Source organism: Felis catus, chromosome E1 (assembly GCF_018350175.1).
Source record: "Felis catus isolate Fca126 chromosome E1, F.catus_Fca126_mat1.0, whole genome shotgun sequence".
In the NCBI taxonomy this organism is placed as follows: Eukaryota; Metazoa; Chordata; class Mammalia; order Carnivora; family Felidae; genus Felis; species Felis catus.
The window spans coordinates 40,730,730-40,756,959 of NC_058381.1; the positions used below are offsets into that span (position 1 = coordinate 40,730,730).

The 26,230-nt window shown below is 55.6% G+C and overlaps 1 protein-coding gene across 14 annotated transcripts in view; it reads right to left on the reverse strand.

Annotated features, from left to right (window-relative positions):
- Positions 1-26,230, reverse strand: part of LOC101090157 (transmembrane protein C17orf113) — a 50,810-nt gene that overhangs the window by 1,826 nt on the left and 22,754 nt on the right. For 5 of the 14 annotated variants that reach the window (XM_019817890.3, XM_045045070.1, XM_045045069.1 and 2 more), the window contains 6 exons: positions 7,166-7,314; positions 5,183-5,293; positions 3,604-3,769; positions 1,214-1,507; positions 468-661; positions 89-199 (listed from right to left, as the gene is read on the reverse strand). In XM_019817890.3, coding sequence (XP_019673449.2) covers positions 89-199; positions 468-661; positions 1,214-1,507; positions 3,604-3,769; positions 5,183-5,293; positions 7,166-7,314 — 1,025 coding nt within the window. Of the gene's footprint in view, positions 1-88; positions 200-467; positions 662-1,213; positions 1,508-3,603; positions 3,770-5,182; positions 5,294-7,165; positions 7,315-7,650; positions 10,193-11,479; positions 12,213-12,848; positions 12,981-16,635; positions 19,692-19,921; positions 19,966-26,230 lie in introns of those variants that run through there. The other 9 variants (XM_019817897.3, XM_045045068.1, XM_023243492.2 and 6 more) reach the window with 9 other exon arrangements.

The window sequence follows — 26,230 nt, forward strand, 5'->3', positions numbered from 1 at the left end:
TCCCCACCAGTCCCCCCCAGCTTGCCCTTCTGGCCCATCCTCTCCCCTCTTGACCCAGGGCCCAGCCCTGTCGCCGGGAGACAGATACCTTGAGGATACTCACAGCCAGCGCTGCATGTTTCTGCAGCTTGCTGTGCTGGCTGGAGGGCTTGGGGGGCTTCCCAGCCAGGCGGTCTTTGTGCCTCCTGCTGCTCAGGTGCTAATGGACAGACAGACAAACTGGCAACAGGATAAGGAAGCCCAAGGACCCCTAGATGACTCTATCATCCTCCACTAGCTAACCCTCACCCACGAGTCATACGTCAGACGCACACCTACTGGGTATCACCGTGGGAAGGGGAGGTGAGACCCAGCCTTGGCCCCTCCAGGAGCCCACTGCCCCTCCAGCCTCCCTCTTCTTCCTCCCTGGCTCCCTCCTGTCACCTGGGACCGGTCCCACCCCTCAGCCCTGCTCTGGTTTCTCCCACCTGCTTGAGTTGGGTCTCCGAATTGACCTGGAGCTGACACAGGGCACAGTGAAAGGGGGGGCTGGGCCCCTGTCGGCCGCCCTGGCCCCCTGCCACTCTCTTGGCCTTGTGTCCGCCTCCCCGGGGCACAGGGCGGCCCCGGCCCCTTCGAGGAGCACCTCGCTGACCTTCCACCATCCACCGGTGCTTGGCTCCTGAGAGAGAAGGAACGACAGCCCCAGCCTGTCAGCACCCAAGAAGGGCTCCAGGGCAGCGGAGATGCCTCTGAACCAGGTCATGCTGGCTGCCCCCTTAAGCCGCCTGCACACGCTCTCCCCTCCAGCCACCTGAGCGTTCTCTTCCCCACCTCCGCCGGGGCCTCCCAGCTTCTCTTGTCCCCCCCACCCCCAGCCTCCCCAGAACGTCTCCCTGCAGGGGAGCCTTGTGGCTTCCCTTTGCTCCCATCTCAGTGCTTTCCTTCGGGGTCTAAGATAGATGGAGGAGGACCTTCCTGCCTTCTCCCAGCGACCCTTCAGTTCCTGCTGCCACAGACTTCTCTTCCCAATTCTCCCGCCTCAAGCATTAGTGGGAGGACCCCGAATGCCCACCCAATCACAGCTGAACACAACACCTCTGTCATGAAGCCCTTGGGCAAAGTGCCCAGAACCTCCAGCCTGCCTGCAGCTGTGGAGGGGGTCTCCCTGCCCCACTCCTCCCTGGACTCAGGGCTGAGGGTGGTGGGGGAGGGAGAGGGGCACAGCACTGACCTGTGTTGTGAGCCTGAAGCTGGGAGGCGGAGTTCACTGTCACCTTGCACGTGGGGCAATAGAGGCGCCCCTTCTCGCTCCTGCCCTCCCCGTTCACACCATTTCCCACAGCAGCCACTGCGGGCTCAGGCCCTGGCGCCTCTCTCCCAGGCTCTGGGGAGCAGGGTGGGCAGGAGGAAGAAGAGGAAGAGGAGGCAGCATCCAAGAGATCTGAGTGAGCCGGCTCCCTCGGCGTGGGGTCCAGAGTCAGCGGTGGCTGGAGTTGGGGGCCAGGGGGTGGGGCTGCAGGAACGGCTGGGGAGATTGAACGCATCGGGTTAGAATCATCTGGAGGCCATGATTTTAAGTAGTGACATATTGGGGGCAGCATGGCAGAGTGGAAGCACCCCTGGTGTCGGGATGACCAGCAGTGGGTTCCAGACTCCACTCTCCCACCAACTCACTGGGCAGACTTGGGCCTCTTTAGGCCTCAGCTTCCCCATCTGAAAATGTAGAGTTGGACAGAGTGGTCTCAGATAGCCCTCACAGCCCCGATACTTTACAGTTCTTTGCTAACTGTTAAATAAGCGGAAGTTGCCAATAAGATGTGCTGTTATATTCATAGAGCACTATTCGTAATAGCATAAAACCGGAAACTGTCCAAAAATCCATCAACAGGAGAATAGATTTAACCAAAAAAAGAGAGGGGAACCTGACTGGCTCAGTCAGTAAAGCAGGCGACTCTTGATCTCGGGGTTGTGAGTTCAAGTCCCATGCTGGGTATGGAGATTACTTTAAAAACAAAAATATATATTTTTAAAATTTCTTTAGGGGCGCATGGGTGGCTCAGTCAGTTAAGCGTCTGACTTCGGCTCAGGTCATGATCTCACGGTCCAGGAGTTCAAGCCCTGCATCGGGCTCTGTGCTGACCGCTCAGAGCCTGGAGCCTGTTTCGGATTCTGTGTCTCCCTCTCTCTCTGACCGTCCCCCATTCATGCTCTGTCTCTCTCTGTCTCAAAAATAAATAAACGTTAAAAAAATTAAAAAAAATAAAATTTCTTTAATGTTTATTTTTGAAAGAGAGAGAGAGAGACAGAGCATGAGTGGGGGGAGGGGCAGAGAGAGAGGGAGACACAGAATCCGAAGCAGGCTCCAGGCTCTGAGCTGTCAGCACAAAGCCCAATGCAGGGCTCGAACCCATGAACCTTGAGATCGTGGCCTAAGCCGAAGTCAGACGCTTAACTGACTGAGCCAGCCAGGCTCCCCTCAAAACAAAAAAAACTTAAAAAAAAAAAAAAGACAGCGCTGTACGGTCATTAAATGGAACACTACACAGCAATAAAAATGACAAGCCACAGCTGTATGCAACAACATGGAAGAGGCCAGGCACAAAAGTTCCACGCGATAGGATTCACTAAAACCAGGTGCAACGGATCGATGGCAAAAAAAAGTCAGGATCACCTAGGGGAGGGTGGTTGAATTCAAGTGGTTGATTAGCATCACCCCAAAATTCACATCTGCATGAAACCCCAGAATGTGATCTTTGGAACCAGGGTCTGTGCAGATGTTAAGTAGTTAAGATGAGATCACAGTGGACTGGGGTGTGCCCAAATCCAATGACTGGTGTCCTTATAAGAAGACCACATGGAGACACAGAGACACGGGGAGAACGTGATGTGAGGACACAGGCAGAGATTGGAGGGATGCATCTACAAGCCAAGGAACGCCACGGCTTGGCAGCAAGTGCCAGAAACTAGAAGACAGACATGGGACAGACTCTCCATCTGAGCCCCCATGAAGGAATCAACCCCATCAACACTTGGATTTCAAACTTCTGACTTGAGCCACCGAGTTTGCAGTCATTGATTATGGTAGCCTAGGAAGCTACTACAACAAGGTGGTCACCCGGAGGGGACCAAGGAGGGCTTCTGGGCGCTTGTTTCTTGATCTTGGTATATTCAGACGGGGAAAATTCATCGAGCTCAACACTTGTGATGTGTGCCTTTTTCTGTATGTATGGAATACCCCAACACGCAAAAATAATAACAATATGCAGGGGCGCCTGGGTGGCTCAGTCAGTTAAGTGTTCGACTTCGGCTCAGGCCATGATCTCACAGTTCGTGACTTCGAGCCCCACATCGGGCTCTGTGCTGACAGCTCAGAGCCTGAAGCCTGCTTCAGGTTCTGTGTCTCTTTCTCTTTCTTCCCCTCCCCCCACTCAACTCTGTGTGTGTGTGTGTGTGTGTGTGTGTGTGTGTGTGTGTGCGCGCGCGCCCGCGCGAGCGCGCGCACGTGTGTCTCAAAAAAATGAATAAACGTTTTAAAAGTAATAATAATATGGAGAAATCTCCCAACCCCTCGCCAGAAACCAGATTTGGATTGGGGAGAGGGGAGAAGAGTTCAGGACTGACCTTTGCTGTGCGGCTCTCCAGGGGATCCACTGGCTGGAGTCAGGGTGGGGGACACCAGCACCCCATCCCGGGCCAGGGTTTGTGGCCTCTGCTTGCTCTTGGCGGCTTCGACAGCCTTGAGTTTTCTGGCATGTTTGTGGCCTTTGTAATGTGCTTCAGCTTGGTTCTGGGGAGGGGAGGACTCGGGGTCACCATTTTTTGCTGAGTCCACATGCCCCATCCATGAGCTGGTGAGGGGCAGGGGGCAGGTCAGAGGGGACAGGGCTCTGGGCAGACAAGAGGTGAATCCTTGTCATCACAGCATTTGTGTGGCCTTGAGGTTTACAGAACTCATTCTCATACATGAGCCTCCAGGCAAGCAGCCTCTGGCTTCAAATTCTGTCTCAGCCACTTGATGAGCTGTGCATCCCTGGGCAAATCGCCTCACTTCTCTGAGCCTCATTTTGCTGACTTGTAAACTTTGTGATGACAATACTGACCTTGAAGGGTTGTGAGAATTAAAAAGAGAACATGAATGACAGGGGCCTAGTACATACAGCACGTGCTCAACGATGTCAGTTACCAGGTTCAAAAATGCACAAATGGAAAAAATAGAGCAGTCCTCATGCTTCGGGTATGTGCACCCCAGAACATTCATCTCTTTGTTCAGTTTTTCAGCAAATAGTTGTTGAGCATTCGCTCTTTGCCGGGCTCTGTGCCAGGAGGCCAGCATGGAGAAGACATGGTCCTTCCCTCAAAGCGAGGTCTTTCTGTCCATCTCTTATAAGGTTCATATAACCTGAAAGCCTGGAGGAAACCCCTGAATCTGGCCTGTTCGTGTCCTCCCCCCTTCACCTAGGGGTCCCTGCTTGTTGCTCCCAAGTATAGGAAAGACAGGCCCCCGTGGCCCCTCCCTAGACCCTTTCACCAGAGCAGATCTCTCCAAGCCCCACAGTTGTCCAGACAGAAGGTAAATCTTCCCTGGGAGGCCAGAATGAGGCCTCTCCACTATCTAGGGGCAGGCTGTGGTGGAAAGTATGTGGGCCTTGGGGTCAGCCAGGCCTGGGCTCAAATCTCAGCTCTGCTACTCACCAGCTGTGTGACCTTGGACAAGTCACTTAACGTCTCTGAGGCTCATTTTCCTCATCTGAAAAGTGGGGATGATAACAGGGCCTCTATCCATCTAACAAGGTGTCATGAGAACTAATTAAGATGATGGGCATGAAAACGTTCAACACGTTGACTGTCAGATGCTTTAAGAACTCAGCTCCAGACTAGGAGCTGATGGTGTCCCTTGGGACCCAGAGCAGGAAAGGTCAGTCTTCTCTCTTGCAGAAGGATCCAGGACATAGGAGAGAAGCGGGAGGGAAATGGAGTCCCAGGACCACTAGAGAGGGAGGGAAGACGCAGAGGAATTTGGGGAGAGGAGAGGGTGGGATGGGTAAAGGACCAGGAGCGCCTCTTCTGCACCCAGGGACAGAAAATATGGACCCCAGTCCCTTTGCCGGCCTTATTCCTCCAGGAAAGACCCCGGAAGCCACTGTCCAGCCCCCTCCCTGCCCAGCCTCCTACCCAATCTGTTTCCACTACTCCCTCTCACCGCTGAGTTGAACCTCAGGTGACAGATGTTACAGGAAATGAAGAGCTTCTTCTTCAGAGGGGAGGGGACCCCAAACGTGTGGCTGATGACAGCTTTCTGGATTGGGTCCATCTGTGAAGGGGGTGGGAGGGCACAATAACTCTGGGGTCGGCTTGGTGGAGGGAGGGGGCAGTGCAAAATGCCAAAAACTAGAGACTATTGAGGAGGGCAGGGATCAGGCCGTAGGAAGAACTTCCCCATCCTTGTGGATAGGAGACGCACAAACAGTCTCTTCCCCGGGTTTCTGCTTGGAGGCAGTGGGATGGCCAGGGTGGCCTCCATGATCGGGAGAAACAGAACCATGTCCTGGTGATCACCTTGGCATCTCTTGCAGCCCCTCTGGTCTCTGGTTTGTTGTTGTTGTTGTTTTCCTCATTCACAAGAATCACAACTATTGGGACAGAGTTAGAGGCAGGGAGAAGCAGGGAAGGGACAAAGGGTCTTCTGTTGGAAATCCTGTCCCACAACCCAGCTTTGCGCTGGGCCCATGGGCTGGGACAGAGAAGGCTGATCTCATCAGCTCTGCCACTGTCACAGGGCCTGAGAAGGGGAGTGAGAGCAGGGCTGGGGCAGGTGAGGGGCCGGGAAAGGACAGGCAGCAGCACATGGAGGCCAGAAGGTTCCCTGAGCAGCAGGATCATTTCTTTGGAACATTAATTTATGTGGTTTCTTTTTCCCTTTTCCTTATTTTAACTATTTTTTTTTTCTCTTCTATCAAACCAGGACTTCCTGTTCCCTTTTCTCAGGGCCTGGCTTGTTGGACCAACAGCAGAAGTGGTCTCGGCTTGCTTATCAAGAGGAACTTTCTCAACCTTCCTGAGAGAAGAGAACAGAGGCTTTGAGAAAAAAGCATGCCTTCAGAAACTTTCCTGAGAACAGAAAGAGGTTCTAACCCTCACCTAACAGCACCAAGGGCTGGGGGCAGGCAGAGGACAGGAGAATGGCCAGCAGGGCCCCCAGGGAGGAGGGCGACAGAAGCTTTACCCACTCCCAAGGGACTGTGTGCATGAACAGTGTGTCAGCAAGTGACAGAGGGGACTGAAGAACAGGGGACCCTCCCCAAAGGACTCAGGCTCCTTCAGATCTCTGTGTGACCTTGGAGGTTGGAAAGGGGCTCCAAAGAGTGACTGAGACTGAATTTCCCACCATCTTGTCAGGTAGGGTGGGCTCCTTGATGATTACATTTGATTTTCAAGAATTAAACAAAGCAGGGAGTTACTCCTTATCACTCATGGAGTGAAGTAAAATTCATGCTCCCTACACTTTCATTCACACACATGCACACATGGAAATACACAGACTGGTATACACACACATAGCACATAAGCCTACGGGCAGTTACAAATCATAGAGCCATGCAGAAAGATACACACTCACATGCATACGAATGGCACACTTGCATAGACACACAATCACCCAAACCACACAAACACACACACGCTCAGAGGTCACACACATCAAACACATACAGAGTTGACACAAAGACACAAAAATATCTCTCAGATACACAGGCATACACATTAATTACATACAAGGACCCAGGCACAAAGAGATGTTTACAAACACACACACTCACACACACACACACACACACACACATTCACAACCACAAGGAACACACAAAGACCCACAGACACATAAACTAAAATAGAAGGGCATACCCCAAATGCACACAGACGTACACAGATCACCCATAGATGTCCCTATACAAAAATTCAAGTATAACCTACAGACGACAGGCCCAGCAGGTGTTACTGGAACCATCCTCATTCCCTGGCCTAAGGAAAAGCTGGGCCAGGGGTCCCCGTTTGGGGGGCACCTAGTCACTCTTGGGGATGTCGTTTCTACTTATACCCAGCTTCTGAGAGCCAGCCCCTCTGAGCCCACCTTCCCTGCCCACCCCAAGCTTGGCCGCATGCCCCCACCCGCCAGCCCAGCCCGTACCGTGCTGAAGTTGGGGGTGAGACTGAGCGGGGTGGCGCCATTGAAGTGGAAGGCGAGCAAGTGCTTGAAGTCCAGCGGGGGCTGCAGAGGCCTGGCAGGCAGGGGCAGGGAGGCCAGCAGGGGGCTGGGGGCGCTGGAGGCTGGGCCTGCTGCAGGAGGAAGAAGGGCAGGGTCTGAAATGGGGAGCCACGGGGCTCACATCTACCTCCACAGCCGGAAAAAGAGGCTGATGGGCTTCTCGGGTGTGGAGCTGGGGCAGAAACTCCTGTCTCCCTCTTCACAAAGTAGCACTGGCTAAGCCCAGGGCAATTACCGCCCATTTCTGTGCCTCTCCTCTCCACAACCGGGGGAGCAGAAGCCCACAGTTTGTGGTTCCCAGTCCAGGAGGATGCCCCTCCCATCCCCTATAGAGGTAGCAGAAGTACCCCATGAATCCCAGGCCAGAGGAGTCCTGACACACACACAGCACCATGGAGACTGCGAGATGCACTGGGTTTCCAGTTTATTGCAAGTTAAACCCAAACCCCTCTCACTAATGCCCACACAGTCACAGCAAGGCTGACAGAGGGGATGGGAAACCCATTGGAATCTGAAGGGATGTGTCCTCCCCCCCTCCCCACCCCAGCTCTGGCGAGGCCCCAACTCCTTTTCCCAGGAGGCAAAAAGCCCTCCAGCTCCTGGGTATGGCCCGAGGCTGGTCCTCAGAGTTGGCCCTTCCAGCCCTGTGGTTTTACAGTCTTTGGTCTTAAAGGTCTGAGGCAAGGGCGGGGGAAGGCTCAGAACTTTGGGGAGCAACCAGACTTTGAGGAAGAAAAACATTAGAAATAAATGCAGTCCGTTGAAACTTTTCTGGACTCTGTCATTGCAAAGCCGGAAGAAGTCCTTTTCAATTTTTTGTGTGTTAACGATATGCAAGATAGGATAGATTTATTTTACATTTGTAGATGTGTATATCTATATACACAGCCACATACAGGCAGCCTACCAGTGGGTGGGGGAGGTAGGGCACCACCCCCACCTCCCTTGAACTGGTAGCTTGTGCACAGAGAGGGTGCTGTGCTGTGTCGACACCCAGGAAGTCATCTGCCGTCTAGTCCTATCTGAAGAGAAGAGATGCTGCCAGGCGGGGAGCTAACAGCCAAGGACCCATTCCCCTTTCCCTCAATCCCTCAGACCCAGTCTTCCTTTCTCCCTCCAACCAAGACTCCTCAGCTTTTCTATGGCCCAAACCTGGGCTGGGTCCAGAGGGAAAATGGTGAGCTACTACTCCCCAAACTCTGGCAAGGGCAGGAGTGATCCTGAGGGTGTCCCCAAACCCAGCATCTCCGTGGGCTCGCCCAGGACCCCCTCGACACAGCCCTTCCTCCACAGCCCACGGGGCTGGGTTAGTACTCAGCGTGGAGCGGAGGAAGCACAGGGCAGGTGGTTGGAAGGCCACAGTTAGGGGGTCAGCTTGGGTGCAGCACGGTCACCTAGAGTCTGTCTTGGCCCCTAGAGTGCTCAGGGCCCCAGGCTGTCTGGGCGGAGGGAAGGGGGCCGCCCTCACGTGAGCTGTGACCCCAGGAGCCCCTCCGCCCACCCACTCTCCAAGAACTCCACGGCCAGTGCAAAGTCAAACTCGTGCAGCGGGGGCCCATCCACGGCGATCTTCACCGCCGGGCCGCCCCGGCCTTCCCCTGCTCCGCTCTGCCCCCACCACCGCAGCTCCCGGCTGCGGCCCACCTTGTCCAGGAGGCCGGCGCCTGCGGGCAGCGCCAAGGCCAGGGCGGCAAGGGCGGCGAAGTCCGGGAAGAGCTCGTGCAGCTCGGAGCGCGCGCAGGCCAGCTTGGCGCACAAGGCCCGCGGGCCCAGCCGCCCGAGGCTGCACACCACGCGCTTGAAGAGCGCGAAGTCACCCAGCGCCCTCTGGCGCACCACGGCGGGGGCGAAGGCGCGCAGCAGCACCCGCAGTGCCCCCTCGCCGTGCGCGCCCAGCTCCTCGGGGGCCTGCGGGTAGCCGCGCGAGTCGAAGATCGCCGCGAAGGCGGCCACGGCGTCCAGAGAGGGCCCGGGGTAGGAGTCCCGCAGCCCCCGCCGCATGGAGTCTAGGAAGGCCCCTCGCAGCCGCTGCAAGCCCCGCACCGCAGCCTCGGAGTAGCCGACCAGCTCCACGCCGCGGTAGGTGCAGCGCCCACCGCCCAAGTCAGAGCTGGAGGACGCCAACTCCTGCAGGAAGCCCTGGAGGCGCGCCCCACCCGAGCTGCGCAGGGCTTGGAGGGAGGCTGCGGCTGCCATCACCAGGGGTTGCAACAAGGCCAAGTCCGGCTCTTCAGGCTGCAGGACAAGGGTGAGCTTCTGCATGGATGGCAGAGTGTCCAGCAGCAGGTGGGTGAAGGCCACGAAGGTGAACTGGCGCAGGGCGAGGGCCAGTGCCCTGGCTGTAGGGGAGGCTGGAGCAGAGGCCTCCAGTGTGGGCACCAGGCAAGGCCAAGCCTCAGCCACTGCTTCCACGATAGGCAGCAAGGAGGCCCAGGGCACTGGCCGCGGTCCTGCCAAGTCAATAGCTGCAAGGTCCAGTGCTGCCCGCAGCTCAGGGACCATGTGAGAACTGGGGCCACCATGGAGGCGGAATAGGGCATCCAGCACACTTTCATATTCGCTTAGGTAGGCAGGGGGCTCGGGATCTGTCCGGCCAGGGAGGCAGTGTAGTTCGGTGAGCAGCGGGCAGGCGGCCCGGAGTTGTGGGCCCACACGCCCAAGGCGGTCACTGGGGAGGCTCGAGCTGAGCCAGGCCAGCTTGGGTGCAGGCACGCCGAAGGCCTGCAGGATGTCCAGGAGTTGGCCAGCGGTGGCCTCACCCTCCTGTAGCTCCACACTGCCCAGGAAGGTGGTAGCAGGCTGGCCATCACAGGGGGACACCGAAGTGGCAAACAAGGCCAGACTGTGGGACTCGGGCCAGTCCCTGGTCTCGTCCAACACCAGCCCCACATATGGGGATGCCTTCAGGCGCTGGCAGGCCTCTGTGTGCAAGACACTGGCAATGGCCACCTGGGACAGCCAGGGAGAGAAAGGAAGGGACAGAGTTAGGCTCCTCCTGCAAAGGGGAGGCAGCAGTACTGGGGAAAGAAAGGGCACAGACCTTGGGGGCAGACAGACCAATCCTAGCTTTGCATCTTACTGGCTGTGTGATCTTGGGCAAGTTATTTCACCTCTCTGAGCCTCAGTTTCCTCAGCTCTGAGATCAGGCCACTGCCTGCCTCTAAGCTCTTAAAAGGTTGCTATCAATTGGGGTGCCTGGGTGGCTCAGTCAGTTAGGCGTCCGACTTTGGCTCAGGCCATGACCTCCTGGTTTGCCAGTTCGAGCCCCGCGTCAGGTTCTGTGCTGATAGCTCAGAGCCTGGAGCCTGCTCCAGATTCTGTGTCTCCCACTCTCTCCGCCCCTCCCCTGCTCATGCTCTCTCTCTCTCTCTCAAAAATGAATAATTAAAAAAAAAAAAAGGGTTGTCAGCAATTACAGATGTTGCTGTGCTTGTAAGTGTAAAAATGCTTTAGGAACCATAAAGATTCTATAGCATTTTATGTGTGCTTTTATGGCGTTGCCCTAGTCCGCCTTATTCCTGGGAGTCTCCCTCCACTCTGCTGCTCAGGGATTAACTGATAGACATGTTCCCTCCCAGTTACATAGAACCCCAACTGTGTGCTCCGTTTGTCTGTCTGTCATCGATCACTCTGTAGGATGAGATCGAACTCTCCCACCCTCACCCCAGCCCCTAGGACTCACACAACTGGTACCTAGGACAGAGCTGCAACTTGCATGCCCCCTGGGGCCACATGGGCGGTACTGGGCTTGAAGTGGGCCAGGGATACACCAAAGGGAATGGAGAAGCCCCGGGTCTGCTCTTCATGCCCTGAGAGCATAGGGACCTAGCTTTTCAGAAGTCACAAATCCACATTTTTATGTGTAATCTCTCACTTTTTCTTTCTTTTTTTTTTAACTTGGAAATTAACTTAGGTTTTCCAAAAGCACTGTGAAAATCAACAAAATGTATCTGTGGGCCGATCGAGGCTCCAGGCTTGCAACCTCTGGCCTAGACAGCAAGAGAAAACCTCTGTGCCCCTGAGGACAGGGCCTGGTCTGGCCTCTTCCAAGCTGTGCCCCCAGCAGCTGGCCCAGGGCCTGGCACATGATACGCCTCAGTGAAAGGTTCTGCTGGGTGAAGGTATGAATGAAGCGTTCTGGCTGTTGCCCGGGGGCCTGGCATGCTGGCGCTGTGCCCAGACAGCTCCATGTCCTCCCTCCTCGAGCCCTCCCCCACACCTCTGGCTGCCACCCACCTGCATGTCCCTCACCCTCCTGGGGCTGTAGTAATCGCCATGCTCCGTGCCCAGCAGCGCCTGGCACAGGTTGAACCTCTGCAGCTCAAGCAGGGCAGAGCAGCGGTCGTCGGGCACGTCCTCCTTGGCCATGCAGTACACCGTGGTCAGCACCGCCACTTTGGCCGGGTCCACCTCCACCTTGACGCCCGTGGAGGTGGGGGTGGTGGCCAGGTCTGGGTAGGCCCCTCCTCCCTCAGCTTGGCCCTCAAAAGTGGGCTGGCCCCGGTTGACAGCCAGAGCCTGGCGGTGAGCCCCCGAGGTCACGTGGCGCAGCAGGGCGTGGCGCTGGAAGTTGTCGGTGCCCACGGTGAAGGCGTTCTCGGCTTTGCCGTGCTTGTTCCGCACCAGGGCCTGGCGGCACTCGAGACAAAACATCAGCTTCCGCTCGTAGTCGAAGTCCAGCCAGGGGAACTCCTCTTTCCAGTGCTCATTAAAGTAACGCTTGCATTTTTTGTTGGAGTTGGAGGCCTCTCCGGCTGGTTTCTTCCCCGGGGGTACCATTCCTGCTCAAGGGGCAGGGCACCCCCGACCCCACCCAAATGCTCTGGTCCCCCAGGCTCCCCCCACACACGGCAGCACCTCCCTTGACAATGGAAATTGTGGGGGGAGGAGGGGAGCAGCGCGCCAGGCTAATGGGGACCATCCATCTAACTTAGCTGGGAACGGTTATTCCCGCTCTGCCGGTGGGAGACTGGAGATGAAAGAGACAAGGGAGAGGCGTTAGGGGGTCCGAGGTGGGTTCATGCTGCCCACAGAGCACTCCCCAGCTGACGGGTGGACTGCACCTAATGGGGAAGGGCTATTGGGAATGGGTGGGGTCATGCAAAGGGCCATAGAATGTTATCCAAAGTGAGGGAGGTTTGGGGGTCCCCAGCCCACTCTGAGGGTCTCCCTCCATCCAGGACAGGGCACTGACTAACTTTGACTGCTGGAACATGTCAGAACTCAGCTCTGAAAAGATTGGCAACATCTATGCAACCACATTTTATAGGTGAGGGCACTGAGTCCAGGTGACAGCAGTTCTCAGGGCCCATGAATAATTCGTGACTGAGCCAGGACTCCAACTCAGACCTTGACTCCTCACTCAAGAGGATGGCCAGTCTCTCCAGTCCACCATCGCTTATTCCATCAGAAGGAAGTTAGCACAAAGCTGAGCTCCCGGAGTCACAGCACCAAGGAATGTCCTTTGTTTTCACTGGACCTCCCTTCCCTGAACGTTCACATGGGCGCACTCACACACACACTCCCTGATAGTGGGGTTCTGGGAAGGGAAGCCCAGAAGTGGGGGCCAGACCCCAGACCAAAGGAGCTAGCTGCTTGCCTGTACCTCGCTCATGCTTCCACCGCCCCAGGCACGATGACAGGTGAGCCGTTCAGGACCAGAAGGCCACGTCCAGCCAGCGGCCAAAACCAGCCAACTTCCTAATTGTCCTTCGACCTTGTCCCCACCTCTCCACGCCTACTAATAACAACAGCAGTAACTACCATTTGTCAAATGTGAACTTCATCGGGCCTTGTGCTAAAGACTTTACAGTGACTCCATGAGAAAGCCAAGATTCCTCTTTCAAGTACTCTGAGGGTGGTATCATCCTCATTTTGAAGAGGAGGAAACCGAGGCTGGGGACTTCAGGTGACTTGCCCAGGGTTCCACAAGCAGTAAGTTAGAGTAAGGCTGAGGCAGAGTTAGAATCTAAGCCCTCCTTATAAAAACAGGGAGGGGGACAAAACAGAAGAGACTCATAAATATGGAGAACAAACTGAGGGTTACTGGAGGGGTGGTGGGAGGGGGGATGGGCTAAATGGGTCAGGGGCACTAAGGAGTCTACTCCTGAAATCACTGTTGCACTAGATGCTAATTTGGATGTACATTTTAAAAAATAAAAAATGAAATTAAAAAAATAATAAAGTAACTCAAAAAAAAAAAAAAAAGAATCTAAGTCCTCCTGACCCCAAAGGCCATGCTGAGACTCTGGTGACACCTGGATGATACATCTGCCTCCACCTCTGCAGGCATGCCCCCAGATTCGTCCCTTGCCCAGCAGCCAGAGGGCGAGCTCAGACACAGATCCCTCTCTCGCTTCCCCCTCTTCAGTGGCGTCCTAAATGGTTGCCTGAGTCTACACACCTCACCATGAGCCAGAGGGGCCCTCCCCAGCCTCCCGCCGCTCCCGTCTGCTCAGCCAACAGCTCCAAAGGCTTACCATTCCCCCCACACACCCAGCTGTTACTCTGCTCCTGCCTCCATCCTCTGTGCCTGGAGTTTCCTATCCCTCCCCATTCCCTGGCTAATCTCCATTCATTCCTGGAGAGCGGTTCTGCATCCCCTCTGCCACCCTGCCCTCCCCTGCCCCCAGCCCCCAGCCGGGGCTGGTGCCTATCCTGTAGCTTCCCATAATTCTCTGCGCATGGGTCTTGGTGATACAATAGGGTAAACTCAGGGACTCTCTGTGTGTCTCTGCACTTGGTTCCCAGAAGGCTAAGATCACATTTGTTCAGTTTGGGATTCCTAAGTCCCTGGGCATGCACGGCTGGGCATCCAGATGCCTTTCAGCACAAGTTTGTTGCTTAAAAGACTAAAAGGATTTACTTGGGCCCTATGAAAGAACCTCATGTGTCTGAGGCTATGGGTTAGATGATTCTGGGCTCCAAGAAAGCGGTGACTGTCTTGTCCTCCAGATATACCCAGCACCCTGCAATGGAACCTAGCATTTAATGGGTAAGTACAAGGGCAGATGAGCAGAATCCCAGGGGTAGCCTGTTCAGTGCAAGGGAAGGTGCTCCCTGTTGCTATGTGTGGTGAAATTCATCAGTTCTCTCCCCCTAGACTGCTCACCTTACCCTCCTTGAAACATGCTTTTCTCTTGGCTTCCAAGACTCTATGTCCCCTGGGTTTCCTTTCCCCCATCAGCACTCCTCCACCTCTGATGACACTTCCTCCTCCTCTTCCCAACCTAAAACCGTCCAAAAAGTTCAGAACCATCCCTGCCAGTCACCCTGAAATAAACAAGCCTAGCCTGAGCCATTCCTCTGGGCTCCATACCTCTCCATCAAACCACGTTCCTGGCTCGTCTAGATGGAATTGTCGATCTGTCCCTACAAATATGCTCCTCTCCCAGTCAGCCCAGCTCAGGAAATACCTGCTCTCCTACCCAGGTGCTGTGGCCAGAAACCTGCCCCTTTAGCCCCTGCTCTCTTCCACATCCTGGACCCAGTCTATCCATAGGTGCTGTCACTTCCACCTCCACAATCAGCTTCTCACTTGTCTCTTCTGTCCGCTGCCACCAGCCTCATCCAGGGCACCTACATCTCCTGCCTGGACTACAGCAGTCACTTCCTGACGGCACTCTGGGTTTCCACCCATTCTTAACCCTCTCTGAGCCATCTGGACCTATAGCAGCTGGAGGGGGCTTTTTAAAACATGCTGCCTAAGACCCCTCTATGACCTCTTGTTCTCTGAGGCCAATGCCAGGATCCCTTTCGCGGTCTGCCAAATGTCCAGGCATTGCTGACCTCTCTGGTGGCCACTTGTGCCTCTCTTCCCTTCCAGCTACACCCCTCAGTTCCTCCAGAGTGCCAGGTTCCCATCCCCAGGGCCTTTGCGCATGCTGTACCTTCTTCCAGAATGTTTCTATCCTCCCTTCTCAATACTTTGCCTGTTTCACTTCCTCTCTGGTCTTAGTTTAGTTGTCGCCTCTTCCCAGGAGACTTCTCTATCCCTTCCCAGGAGGTCCCCTTCTTTTCTGTTGCTGCTTCCTGTTTGTTTCCTCTATTGTACTCCCCACAGTTTACAAATCTGCTTATTTTCCCTGCATTTCTGTTGCTTGGCATCCTCCCCCCACCCCCACTCTCTGTCTCCCTCTCTCTCAAGAAAGCAGGCTTCCTGAGGGCAGGAAACGTAACCAACTTGCTCACATCTGGACCCCAGAGAAGGGAGCACTGCCTGGCACCCAGCAGGTGCTCCACAAAATTTCGGGAGTGAATGAGTAAGGAAGCACCAGCTTTCGAGCAGAGAGAACAATGGAGTGAAGCCTTGGGTACCTCTTGGGTGGCTAAAACAGCTGCCTTTGACCTCTCTTCCTCCTAAGATCCCATGATTCTGTGTGACCCTATCCAGCCTACCACCCAAGGGATCTTAGGATGGGGAAGAGGTGCAAGTCCAAGGTGGTACCCTTCCCAAGTTTGTCAAGTCCCTTCCATATACCTAGAAACTGGCTATCCTGTCCCATTCTGCAGAGGGATAAAGTTACTAGGGGACCTGGGATGTTTTTGATAAAGGAACAAAAGATTGGTAAGGAGGAAGCATGGGAAGATGGATTCCGAAACTGCTCTGTCAGATATGGTAGCAATAGTCACATGTGGCTGTTCATCAGAATTAGATGAACATTTTAGAATTCAATTCCTCAGTCTCACTAGCCACATTGCAAGTTCTCAATAGCCACACGTGGCTACTGGCTATCGTATTAAATGGCCCGGACAGAGAACATTTACTTCATCCCAGAAAGTACTACTGGATGGTGCTGCTCGAGAGCAACCCAGCCAAAGCATTGGCATTCCCCTCCCTACCTCAACCTGAAGGAACCAGGCTGGATGGGGTGGAGTGTAAATCAAATGTGACTATATGACCAAAGCTGACCAGGGGTGTGCACCTGTCGGACCCAGGTCCCTCACACCTCTCTCTCCACGCCCTGGCCACCTGGACGTGAGCTGGCACAACTTGTGGGGCCCCTGGGGTGACTGGGTGTTGTTCTGCGGTCCCCATTCCACCCTGGCAGGTCAGCCTCAAACACGGTGCTCACCTGGCCCCAGGATGGCAGTCCCCAGCCTCCTCCCTAGTCCCCTCTGGGCCCCTTCCCTTCGGGAGCCCCTAGGAAGGTCCACGCTCAAGGCGGAGGACAGGCGAGGTAGGGGCTCTCTGCTCGCCCTGGGCCGGACACGGAGGGCTGGGGAACTTCCTCTGGGGGGCGCGTGGTGGGGGAGTTCCCCTCCCCCCCCCCCGCCTCCCCCCCCTGCTGCCCCGCCCGCAGGGCCCCCACCCGTCTCCCGCCCCCTGCCGCGAAGCTCCTGGAGGGGGCGCCCCGCCCGGCCCGGCCACCGTGCCCGCCGCACACACTCACGGAGACTCGGGAGCCACCATCTTGCGCGGTGGACGCTCTGGCCGCGGTCTCCTTGGGCTCCACTGAGCGACAGCAGCCACTAGCGGTAACCGGGGCGAAGAGGCGCCAGCAGCCGGCGAGGGCCGGGGTGGCGGGCCGGGTGGCGGCGCCCCGGGGCTCACCTGCCCCGGCTGTCGCCCAGCGCGCGCTCGACCTCCTCCGCTGCGGGCGCTGCAGCCGGAGCGACGGAGGCGAGACCTCAGGAAAGGTGTCCCGCCAGCGGGAGGGACAGAGTCATTCATTCATCACGTGCACCGGTCAGTTCTTAGAGGAGCTCACAGGCGAGAGCCAAACAGGGCGCTAGGGAGGCACCAGCAAAATGCTTTGGGATCACACAGGAGCGCGTGGAAAGCCGTAGGTCTGCGGGGGAGAGTCTATTAGGTTTCACTGCAGGAAAAGTGAAGTTTCACCAGGACAGGGGCATCCCAGGCAGTGGGTGGGCCTGGCCCAAGCTGAAAGTGCAGGGCAGGTTCACGAAGTCACGGCAGAGTGGAGGTATGGAGGGGAGGGGGCGGTGCCTGCGGCTGGAAGGCTCTGCAGTGAATACTGGGGATTTTGACCTTCAGGCCTCGTGGGGAACCTCCGGAGGTGTTGGAGCTGGGAGCTCAATCTTTAATCTAATGAGTTATTTGTAATGGGGATGCCAGAAGGGGAGGGCTGGTGGAGAGAGGAGGGGCCTCTTCCTAGAATTCTCAGACGCACAGAAGCCCCTCACCCCTATGTGGGTTCCCAGGGGAGGGGAGGAGAAGGTGGAGGAATGTGGAATTGTGGCAGACCACCCCTCCCAGACCTGCAGTCCAGAGGCCTGCAATGGAGTGCCAGAGACATTGAACTCTGAGGCCTTGGGCTGTACACTTAGTCTATGAGCCTGTTTCCTCATCTGTGAAGTGGGAATTATGGCTGGGTGAGGAGGAAAGGGCAGGACAGGAATGGGTCTGAGGAACAAAGGAACTAGGTGTGGAGGCGATTTGAAGAAGGGGTGCCAGGGCACTTGGTGATTTAGTCTCTCCCTCCAGTCAACACAGTCACCCAGAAATGCCTTCCAGGCCCTCCTCCCAACTGGGTACACTTTTCTCCCACACAAGGCCTAGGGCACACGTTGATTTGAGGTCAGGACCTCTCCGGTGGCGTCTGGGTACTCCCCCAGCACCCTTCCCACATCGCTCCTCTGTGCCACCCACCGTCTGCTGCTGACATTCACAGTGAACCCTGGCCCCCAGGGCCGCTGGGATGATGCATGAGTCATGTCACATGCATACACGTGACCGCCTGGCTGTGGGTACGCTCAAATGAAGGGAGACGCTGCAGACCCCAAGCCTGCCCCAGGATAGCACCACACAGCCTGGCACCCACGATAGGGTCAGATATGTGTGTGCGAGGGGGAGGGGAGGTCTTCTGTGATGGTCTTTTGCAGCAGAACACCCTCGCTAAGCCCCTCTCCTCCCAACCCTAGCCAGAGGTCCACGGCTGGGACCCACGGCTCATTGGACGGCTGCCTCAAGAGGGTGGGTTATTGCTCTGGTCAAATACAAACAAACTGAGTGGCAGAGAAGAGGCCACCCCTGGGGGTCCACCTGAGGCCGAGGCAGGGGCACAGAGCAGGTGTCTTATGAAATAACATCACTCTGGCTGCCACCCAAGGGAGAAGGTCTGGGCAAACCACATCCTGCTGTTTCACCATCACTTAGAAAGATACACAGAAGAGCACAGGGACTCACACCCTGAGATCCGTGGGCACCCACAGAGATGGCAATAGGCACAAACACCACGCACACACTTACACACATCTCCTCGTGATGAGTCCATCTTGGCACACTGAGGTGTGCCCGTACAGAGGTGGTACCACGCAGAGATGGCCAGATACCCATGCTGGCTGGGGGCAAAGGCGGACCCAGAGGCCACGCACAAGCATGCACGTACACACAGACAGGCAAGATCAACAAAGACACAGTCAGAGCGCATATACCCAGAGAGACAGACATACGAGGACACCCAGACCCCTACTAAGGGATATGCACATACTACGAAACCACAGGCAGGCAGCGGCAGGTATTACAAAGAGATACGTATATACGAAGATCCATATACAGACACATTTACCCAGAGGTAGGTGCCTGGCGCACACCCTCCCTTACAAAATTAAATGCATCAGACATGGACACAAGCTCATGTAGCCAAACTCAGATTCTCTCTCTCTCACCTCACCACAATTCATAGGGGCAGATGAGAGGGTCCTCCCTGAGGCGGTACACACACACACACACACACACACACACACACACCCTCAAATAGTGAAGCTACCCTTCCTATCATAGATGAAACCAAAAACTCTGTGAAGAAAATGGGAGGGAGAGAGAGTCAAAGGCAGGGAAGGGGGGGGGAGGGGAGGGAGGGTTGATCCAACATCTCCTGCCTGCCCACTCCCCTGTAGGCTTAGGATTCCCACCCCAGCCACATTCTCTAGAGCCCCCAGCCACTTCTGGGTCACCCAGCACCTGGGATGGGACGTGTTGATGTTCCAGACTTTCCCCTCTCCCCAGGCTGGAGGAAGACCCCAAGGCCAGTCACAAGAGCTCTGCCCCAGCCCCACAGCCTCCAGCCCTTGCCCCCGTGGAAGGGGTTCCCCAAAATACTCCTTAAAACATAATGGCTGTCTCCCTCAGTGTGCCAGGCAACCCCTGTGTGGAGAGGTGAGCTAGGAGACCATAGATAAAGGTGGGGGGCAGCACAGTGACCCCAGCACGGTGGCTGGACCTCAGTTAGGAGCCACTCAGATTTCTGCCTGTCTCTCTGTCCACTTCTCTCTCTCTGCTGAATTAATAACTCTCTTTTCAACACCCCTCCCCACCCCCAGCACACACACAACCCTCCTTGGAGGCTCCTGGCAGCCCCTTGGAGGCAGCAGAAGGTATGATTTGATACAAGGAACCTCTGGCACAGGCTTCCTGAACATGCATCTGCCCCAAAGTGTCGCTCACCTCCCTCCTGCAGGGAACACCTCCAGTTTCTGAGCTGGCCCTGCCCGCCACCCCCACCCCCGCCTTTGTTCCCAGCCAGAATGCCCCCCCCCCCCGCCCCGGCCCAGCCCTGGACCTGGGAAAAGGTACCAAGAGTCAACTGGCTCCCAGAATCTTTCGACAGCCAACTTTCGGGGGCCAGCAGTAGCAGGAAGAGGATAGGGCAGATAGAGGAGAGACCCACCCTTGTCTGAGCCCCCTCCCCACACTCCGGCATCCTCAGCACTCACCCAAGAGCATTTTCTGCCTTCGGAGGCACCGCAGAGCGCGCCGTCTGAGGAGCAAATGAAACCAGCCAGAGAGTGACAGAGGGAAGGGGTGGGGATGTGAGGGACAGGAGGGGAGGGCGGAGGGAGGGACTCCTGTTGCCGCTGGAAAGCAGTGGGTGCAGGGCCCTTTCTCCCTTTGCCTGTTCCCTAGTTTCTCCCATCCTGACCAGGGTGGAAAGCACAGGACACTTCCTGCCCCCACGGTGGGCTATGGGGCAAATATGGGGACAAGGGACAGAGTTGACCCTGCCCATACAGACCTCCAGAAAGGAGATTCTGCCAGCCACTTCTCAGCCTGCCAGAAAGTTCTTGCTGGACTTTGAAGCCTTGCCTCAGGGCTTGCTGCTACAGGAGCCCCCATTCTCCTGTCCAGCCTCACTCATCCTCTCCCCCCCCCCCCGTCCCCTTACATTGGCCTCCTTTTGCTGAAGGGGAAACTGAGGCCCGATTTCATCCCAGAGCATTGGCCATGGAGGTGGGGGAAGGGAGCGCAGGCGGCTTGCCCCTCTTAGTCCAGTACCTGGACCATTGGACCTGCTCCCTGGGCAATGCCAGGTGGGGTGGGGCATGGTTATCTGATCAGCTAGAACTTCTGACACCCCTCCCCTGCCCATACCCTTCCCTACCCCTCAGTCTCTGTCTCTCCATTTGCTCTCTCCTCCCCCTCCTCTTCCTGACTGAGGGCCAGCTCTCTACTCACCTGAGCACCTGGTGGCTGGGAGGGGGCGGAATGGGGGAGAGAAGGCAGCCAACCCCACAGCTGGATCCAGTCTGGCATTCCAAGCCCAGTCCCAGCGCTAGCCCCCCACCCCCTCAGCGTCCTCTCTCCGCCAGACAATAACCTGTAATCTCTGGAGCAGCCAGTACAGCCGGCAAAGGGTCTGGGGAGGGGTTGGCGGCAGCAGCTCCCGAAAACAGGTTTGTTAGGAAGAGGCTCTAGGGGGAAGGAGCTGCTTGTTTGGGGAGCGGAAGGAAACTCAAGCCCAGAGCTAATTAACCCACCCAGACACAGACAGAATCTTTGTCTTCTTGAGGGCAGGGATCTGAGCTAAGCCCCCTAATTCTCTACCCAGACAACCTTGCATTTCCTGGTGGTCCCTGGGGGGGGGGGAGGGGGGAAGTGTCTGATGGTCAGGTTCACACCTGGGGGAGGGGGATGTGATGGCTGTCCAGGGACAGCAAGGGGGCACTTCTATCACCTGCCATTTAAGGAGAACAGCAGCAGGAGGTAGTGGTTAGACTGCAAGAAGAACTTCCCAGTGGCCTTGGGGGAGCACGGTTTCTCTGAAACATGTACCCAAAGGCCTCGGGATGGGTTGGGGGCACTGAGGAGGAATCGGCAGCCCAGGGAGATACTGAAGCGATGGGGGCACAGGCTGGAGGGCTTCCGGGGCTTCCTGATGTGACTGAAATTAATCCATCTGCGGGGAATGGGGGGTGCGGAGCTCATCAAGCCGGGGACTCAGGCGTGACCTGAGTTCAAGGTCTTTGATCTCTGAGGCTCCGAACGAACGCAGCAAGAGGCTTGTGCAAAGAATCGGAGAAGAGATGGAAGGTCTGATTAGAGCAGGAGCTGGGGGAGGTCTCAGGGTGCAGGGCAGGGGACAGCCTCCGCCTGCCACTCTGATCCCTCCCTGCCCCCAAAGACACAGCGTCTATGCCCTGAAATCCATTATAGTCTGAGTTCATCTCTTGTTCTCCTGTCCCCCTTAGTGTCTACCCTGCACTCCCCACTCAAGGCCCCCCTGGCCTGTCTGGAACTTAAGTGATTTCTGAAATCCCCTTCTCTCTGCTCTGGTGTCATATTGCAGTCCTCACGGTGGACCTGGGGGTGGGCCCTGAATTGTATGGCTGGGTCAGTCCTGCCAAGAGAAGGGAGGGATGGATTGGCCTTGGGAGGCTCCCCTCCCCTCCCCAGCGGGGCGAGGCCAAGGAGGAGTTGGCTGGCATCTCCCCATTTTTCAGTGGAGGATACCAAGGCACAGGGCAGAGGAGAGGCCATGGGTTCTAAGCACCGTGGAGTCATCTGGGAGCCAGTCCACCTTCTCTGGACATCCCTTCTCCTCATTCCTAAAATATTAAGGCTCAATATCTTTTATTTTTACTTATTTCTAATTTTTTAAAATGTTTATTTTTGAGACAGAGACAAGAGCGTGAACAGGGGAGGGGCAGAGAGAGAGGGAGACACAGAATCTGAAACAGGCTCCAGGCTCTGAGCTGTCAGCACAGAGCCCGACACGGGGCTCAAACCCATGAACTGCGATCATGACCTGAGCTGAAGTCGGACGCTTAACCGACTGAGCCACCCAGGCACCCCTAGGCCCAATATCTTTTAATAAGTGCTGCTCTCCTCAGCAGCAAAGTGGGTAGGGTGGGTGGGTCAGACATGCTAGGATCTGAACCCAGCTGGGTACGTTGCTTAAACACCCTAAGCTCCAATATCCAATGTAGAGTGAGGACTGGGGCACCTGGGTGGCTCAGTTGGTTGAGCGTCTGACCCTCGGTTTTGGCTCAGGTCACGATCCCAGGGTTGTAGGATCGAGCCCCGTGTCAGGCTCTGTGCTGAGCGTGGAGCCTGCTTAAGATTCTCTCTCCCTCTGCCCATCCCCTACTCGTGCTCTCTCTCAAATAAACAAACAAACAGATAAATAAAGTGAGGGCTGAATGCCATCATCTACTCCTGGCTTGCCTGGGTGAGGAGGGAATGCCTTGCTGCACGTGGCAGTGCTTTCCAAACAGCTCAGGTCCTAAGTAGATGCTTACGTGTTCCCTGTGCCAGCCCAACATCCGCACTAGAGGTTGGAGCTAAGAGGATTGAGCCGGCAAACCTTTCCGTGGATGTTCAGGAACCACCTAACATGGTTTAGAGGCGTGTGTGTGTGTGTGTGTGTGTGTGTGTGTGTGTGTGTGTGTGTGATGGTCAGTAGGGTCACTGAGTTCAGCCTTATTGGGGTGGAGGTGCCTGGTGCCCACACTCCCCACCCTGTGGGAAGCAGCGCAAGGAGCTGGGGAGAGATGGCTCAAGACACATTCCTGAAGAATGAAAGGGCGCACTGTGTGGGAGACAGATGGGGCGGAGCATGGGCAGGGGAAGTTGCAGAGGTATCTGGAGAGGGGAGGTGGGGGAGTGTGGGGTACCTGCCACTTCCTCATCCTGTGCCCTGTCCCAAGAGTTCGAGGCTCACCTAGGTGTCGCAGAGTCAGGAGGCCTCTGACCCAAGCATGGGGAAGCAGGCTCAGAGAGGGAAGAGTCCCTGCCTCCCCCTCCCAAGGATGGCCTCGGGCACATGAGCAGGAGAGGGTCCCTGCCTCGCTGCCTGTGACGGCCTGTCGCTGTGCAGGCCGCCAGCCCCACAGACCCCTAATCAAAGTGACAGCTCCAGGAGGCCTCCCAGAGTGGCTGTCCCACCCCCACACCTTCAGCATCCTGCCAGGGAAGCGTGGTCCTCCTGGCTGCCGCAGGTCTGAGACCTCACGTGTCTAGGAACAAATCAGTGTGTTAAAGGCTCCTTATACTTTGCCTGGAGCCTCTTGAAAGTTGAGGCGTGACTCTGGTTTTCCGGAGCTGCACCCCAAGGGCTCTCTGCTCTGGCCCAGTCCCTGCCAAGGGCTGGGAAAGGCCTTCCGCATGCCTGAGGTCTTCTTACCCCCACCCCTCACTGCAGGGCAGTTGCTGGCATCCTCTTATGGGGGCCTGCCTCTCCCACCCCAGCCCTCAGAGAGACGAGGAGACAGGAGAGATCCACGGGAGTGGGTGGGTGTTGGGGGGTCACGGCCTGGAGTAGACTCAGAAACAATGAGGCCAATGGAGAGCAGGTTCTTGGCTGGAGGCTCTAAATTCCAGGGTTCCTGGAAATCCGAGGACCCTTCATCCCTGCCCAAGGCACGGCCATCCCTGTCGCATGCTCCCACAGTGCTGCTCACTCCCTCAACAAGACGGTTAGAAAGGTCTGGCCCCATGGCTGTCTCCCCCTCCAGACTGTGTGTGTGCCTGACCGTGTATGTTATCAACACATATGCAATCATAAAGATGCAAGGGATCGCAGGCACCAAGCACGTCTCTGTGCAGAATCCCGGCACGGGCCAGCACAGATGACTGGAGGGACAGTGACTCACTTCTCCAAGCACCATATACCCACCTCTGTGAAGACTGTTATTATCTTGGACAAACTTGTCTGCGTGTGTATTCAGACAACTCTTTTTTGGCAGGTAGGTATGCCACCTTTGAAAAATATGAATTCCCAGACACACACTGTATGTCCTCAATTACATGCAGAATCTAAAAAAGCGGGTCTTTAGACTGAATCCAGGTGGCTCAGTCAGTTAAGCATCTGAATCTTGATCTTGGGTCGGGTCATGATCTCACAGTTCGTGGGTTGGAGCCCTGCATTGGGCTCCATGCTGATAGCATGAAGCCTGCTTGGGATTCTTGCTCTCTCTCTCTCTCTCTCTCTCTCTCTCTCTCTCTCTCTCTCTGCCCTTCCCCTGTGCACCCTCTCTCTCTCAAAATAAATAAATTCATTTAAAAAATTAAAAAGCCAGTCTCATAGAATAGAAATTACAATGGTTGTTTCGAGGGGCTGGTGGGTCAGAAAAATGGGGAGATGTTGGGCAAAGGGTACAAATTCCCAGCTTTCAGATAAGATGTGGGGATCTAATGCACTGCATGGTGACTATAATTAAAAACACTGCACTAGATACTTAAGTTGAGAGAAGATACTAAATATTATCAACACGGGGACTCCTGGGTGGCTCGGCTGGTTAAATGTCCAACTTCGGCTCAGGTCATGATCTCACAGTTCGTGAGTTCGAGCCCCGCATCAGACTCTGGGCTATCAGTGCGGAGCCCACTTTGTATCCTCTGTCTCCCTCTCTCTCTGCCCCTCTTCCGCTCACACACTCTCTCTCGCAAAAATAAACATTAAAAAAGGCTATCAACACATGCACAATCATAAAGATGCGAGGGGATAGAGGTATTAACCTTATCATGTATATGTGTAATTGTTTTAATATATATATATATATATATATATATATATATATATATATATATGCATGAAGTCATCACATTGTACGCCTTAAGCTTACATATGTCCCATGTCAATAATATTTCAGTACAGCTGGATAGAAGTACAACTATGAATCCTCTGAACAGCAGCTTGTACATAGGTTTCCATAAATACCTAATGAATTAGTGAGTGGCTTTTGAGCTCAGACGTATATAGACACACACACACACTCTGGAAACATCCATACAGTCAGATACACTCTTACTCAGAATCACAGCGTTGGCGTCCAGCCCCAAGCGCTCAGGTGGACAGCAGTTACCAGCCATCAGACCATTCCCTGCCTTTGCTTTACGCAGTGACCTCCGCCTGCCGCGTCCCTTCTTCCCGTGCGCCTATTCCAGAGTTCAGCACATCCCGCTTCCTTCAGGAGGCCTTTCCTGGTGTCCCCAGGTATAACTACCCTCTCTCCTTTGTACCCCCATGTGGCACCCACAACACTCAGCTGCTTTTTGTGTCTGTCTCAGACCAAAAGACGGACTCAATCCTGGCGCAGGATGGTGAGGGGCAGGACCAGGATTTGTCTCCAGTCCCCAGCACAGTGCAGGGAACACAATGGGTGACCCATGACTATTCACCCAAAGAACGGGCGGCCTTGGGGCACCTGGGTGGCTCTTGATTTCCGCTTCGGTCATGATCTCCCGGTCATGAGATCGAGTCCCGTGTCAGGCTCCACAATGAGTGTGGAGTCTGCTTAAAATTCTCCCTCACTCTCCCTCTGCCCCTCTCCCCGGTTTGTGCTCTTTCCCTCTCTCTAAAATTAAAAGGAATAAATGAAAATGTAAGAACAGGCAGGCTTGTTACAGCCCTCTGGCAAAGCTGCCTACCTGGGCTGCAAAGTAGGTTTCTGGTGCTGCCCCCAGGAACCAGGCGGAAGTTCTGGCCCTTCGACCTCCCACACTGGGCCTGGTTCTGAACCTTTTCTCCCAGTCAGCCAGCAGCCTGCCTCTCCTTGCTTCCCCCACGGCCCCTATGTGCCTGTCAGCTGGAATCACCCTCACGAATGCATTCACCCATTTCCCCCAGAAATCTGTCTTGTAGCCAGCGGCCCCTTCAGTGCTTAGAGCCAAACCTCTGCAAAGTCACCCCGGCCAGGGAGAGGCAGAAATCCCGGCCAGGAGTCCAGCGGCCAAAGGAAGAGAGGCTTCCCCTGCCTGTCCCTCAGCTGGAATGTTCCATAGCTTGCTGAACCCGGCCTTCAGGA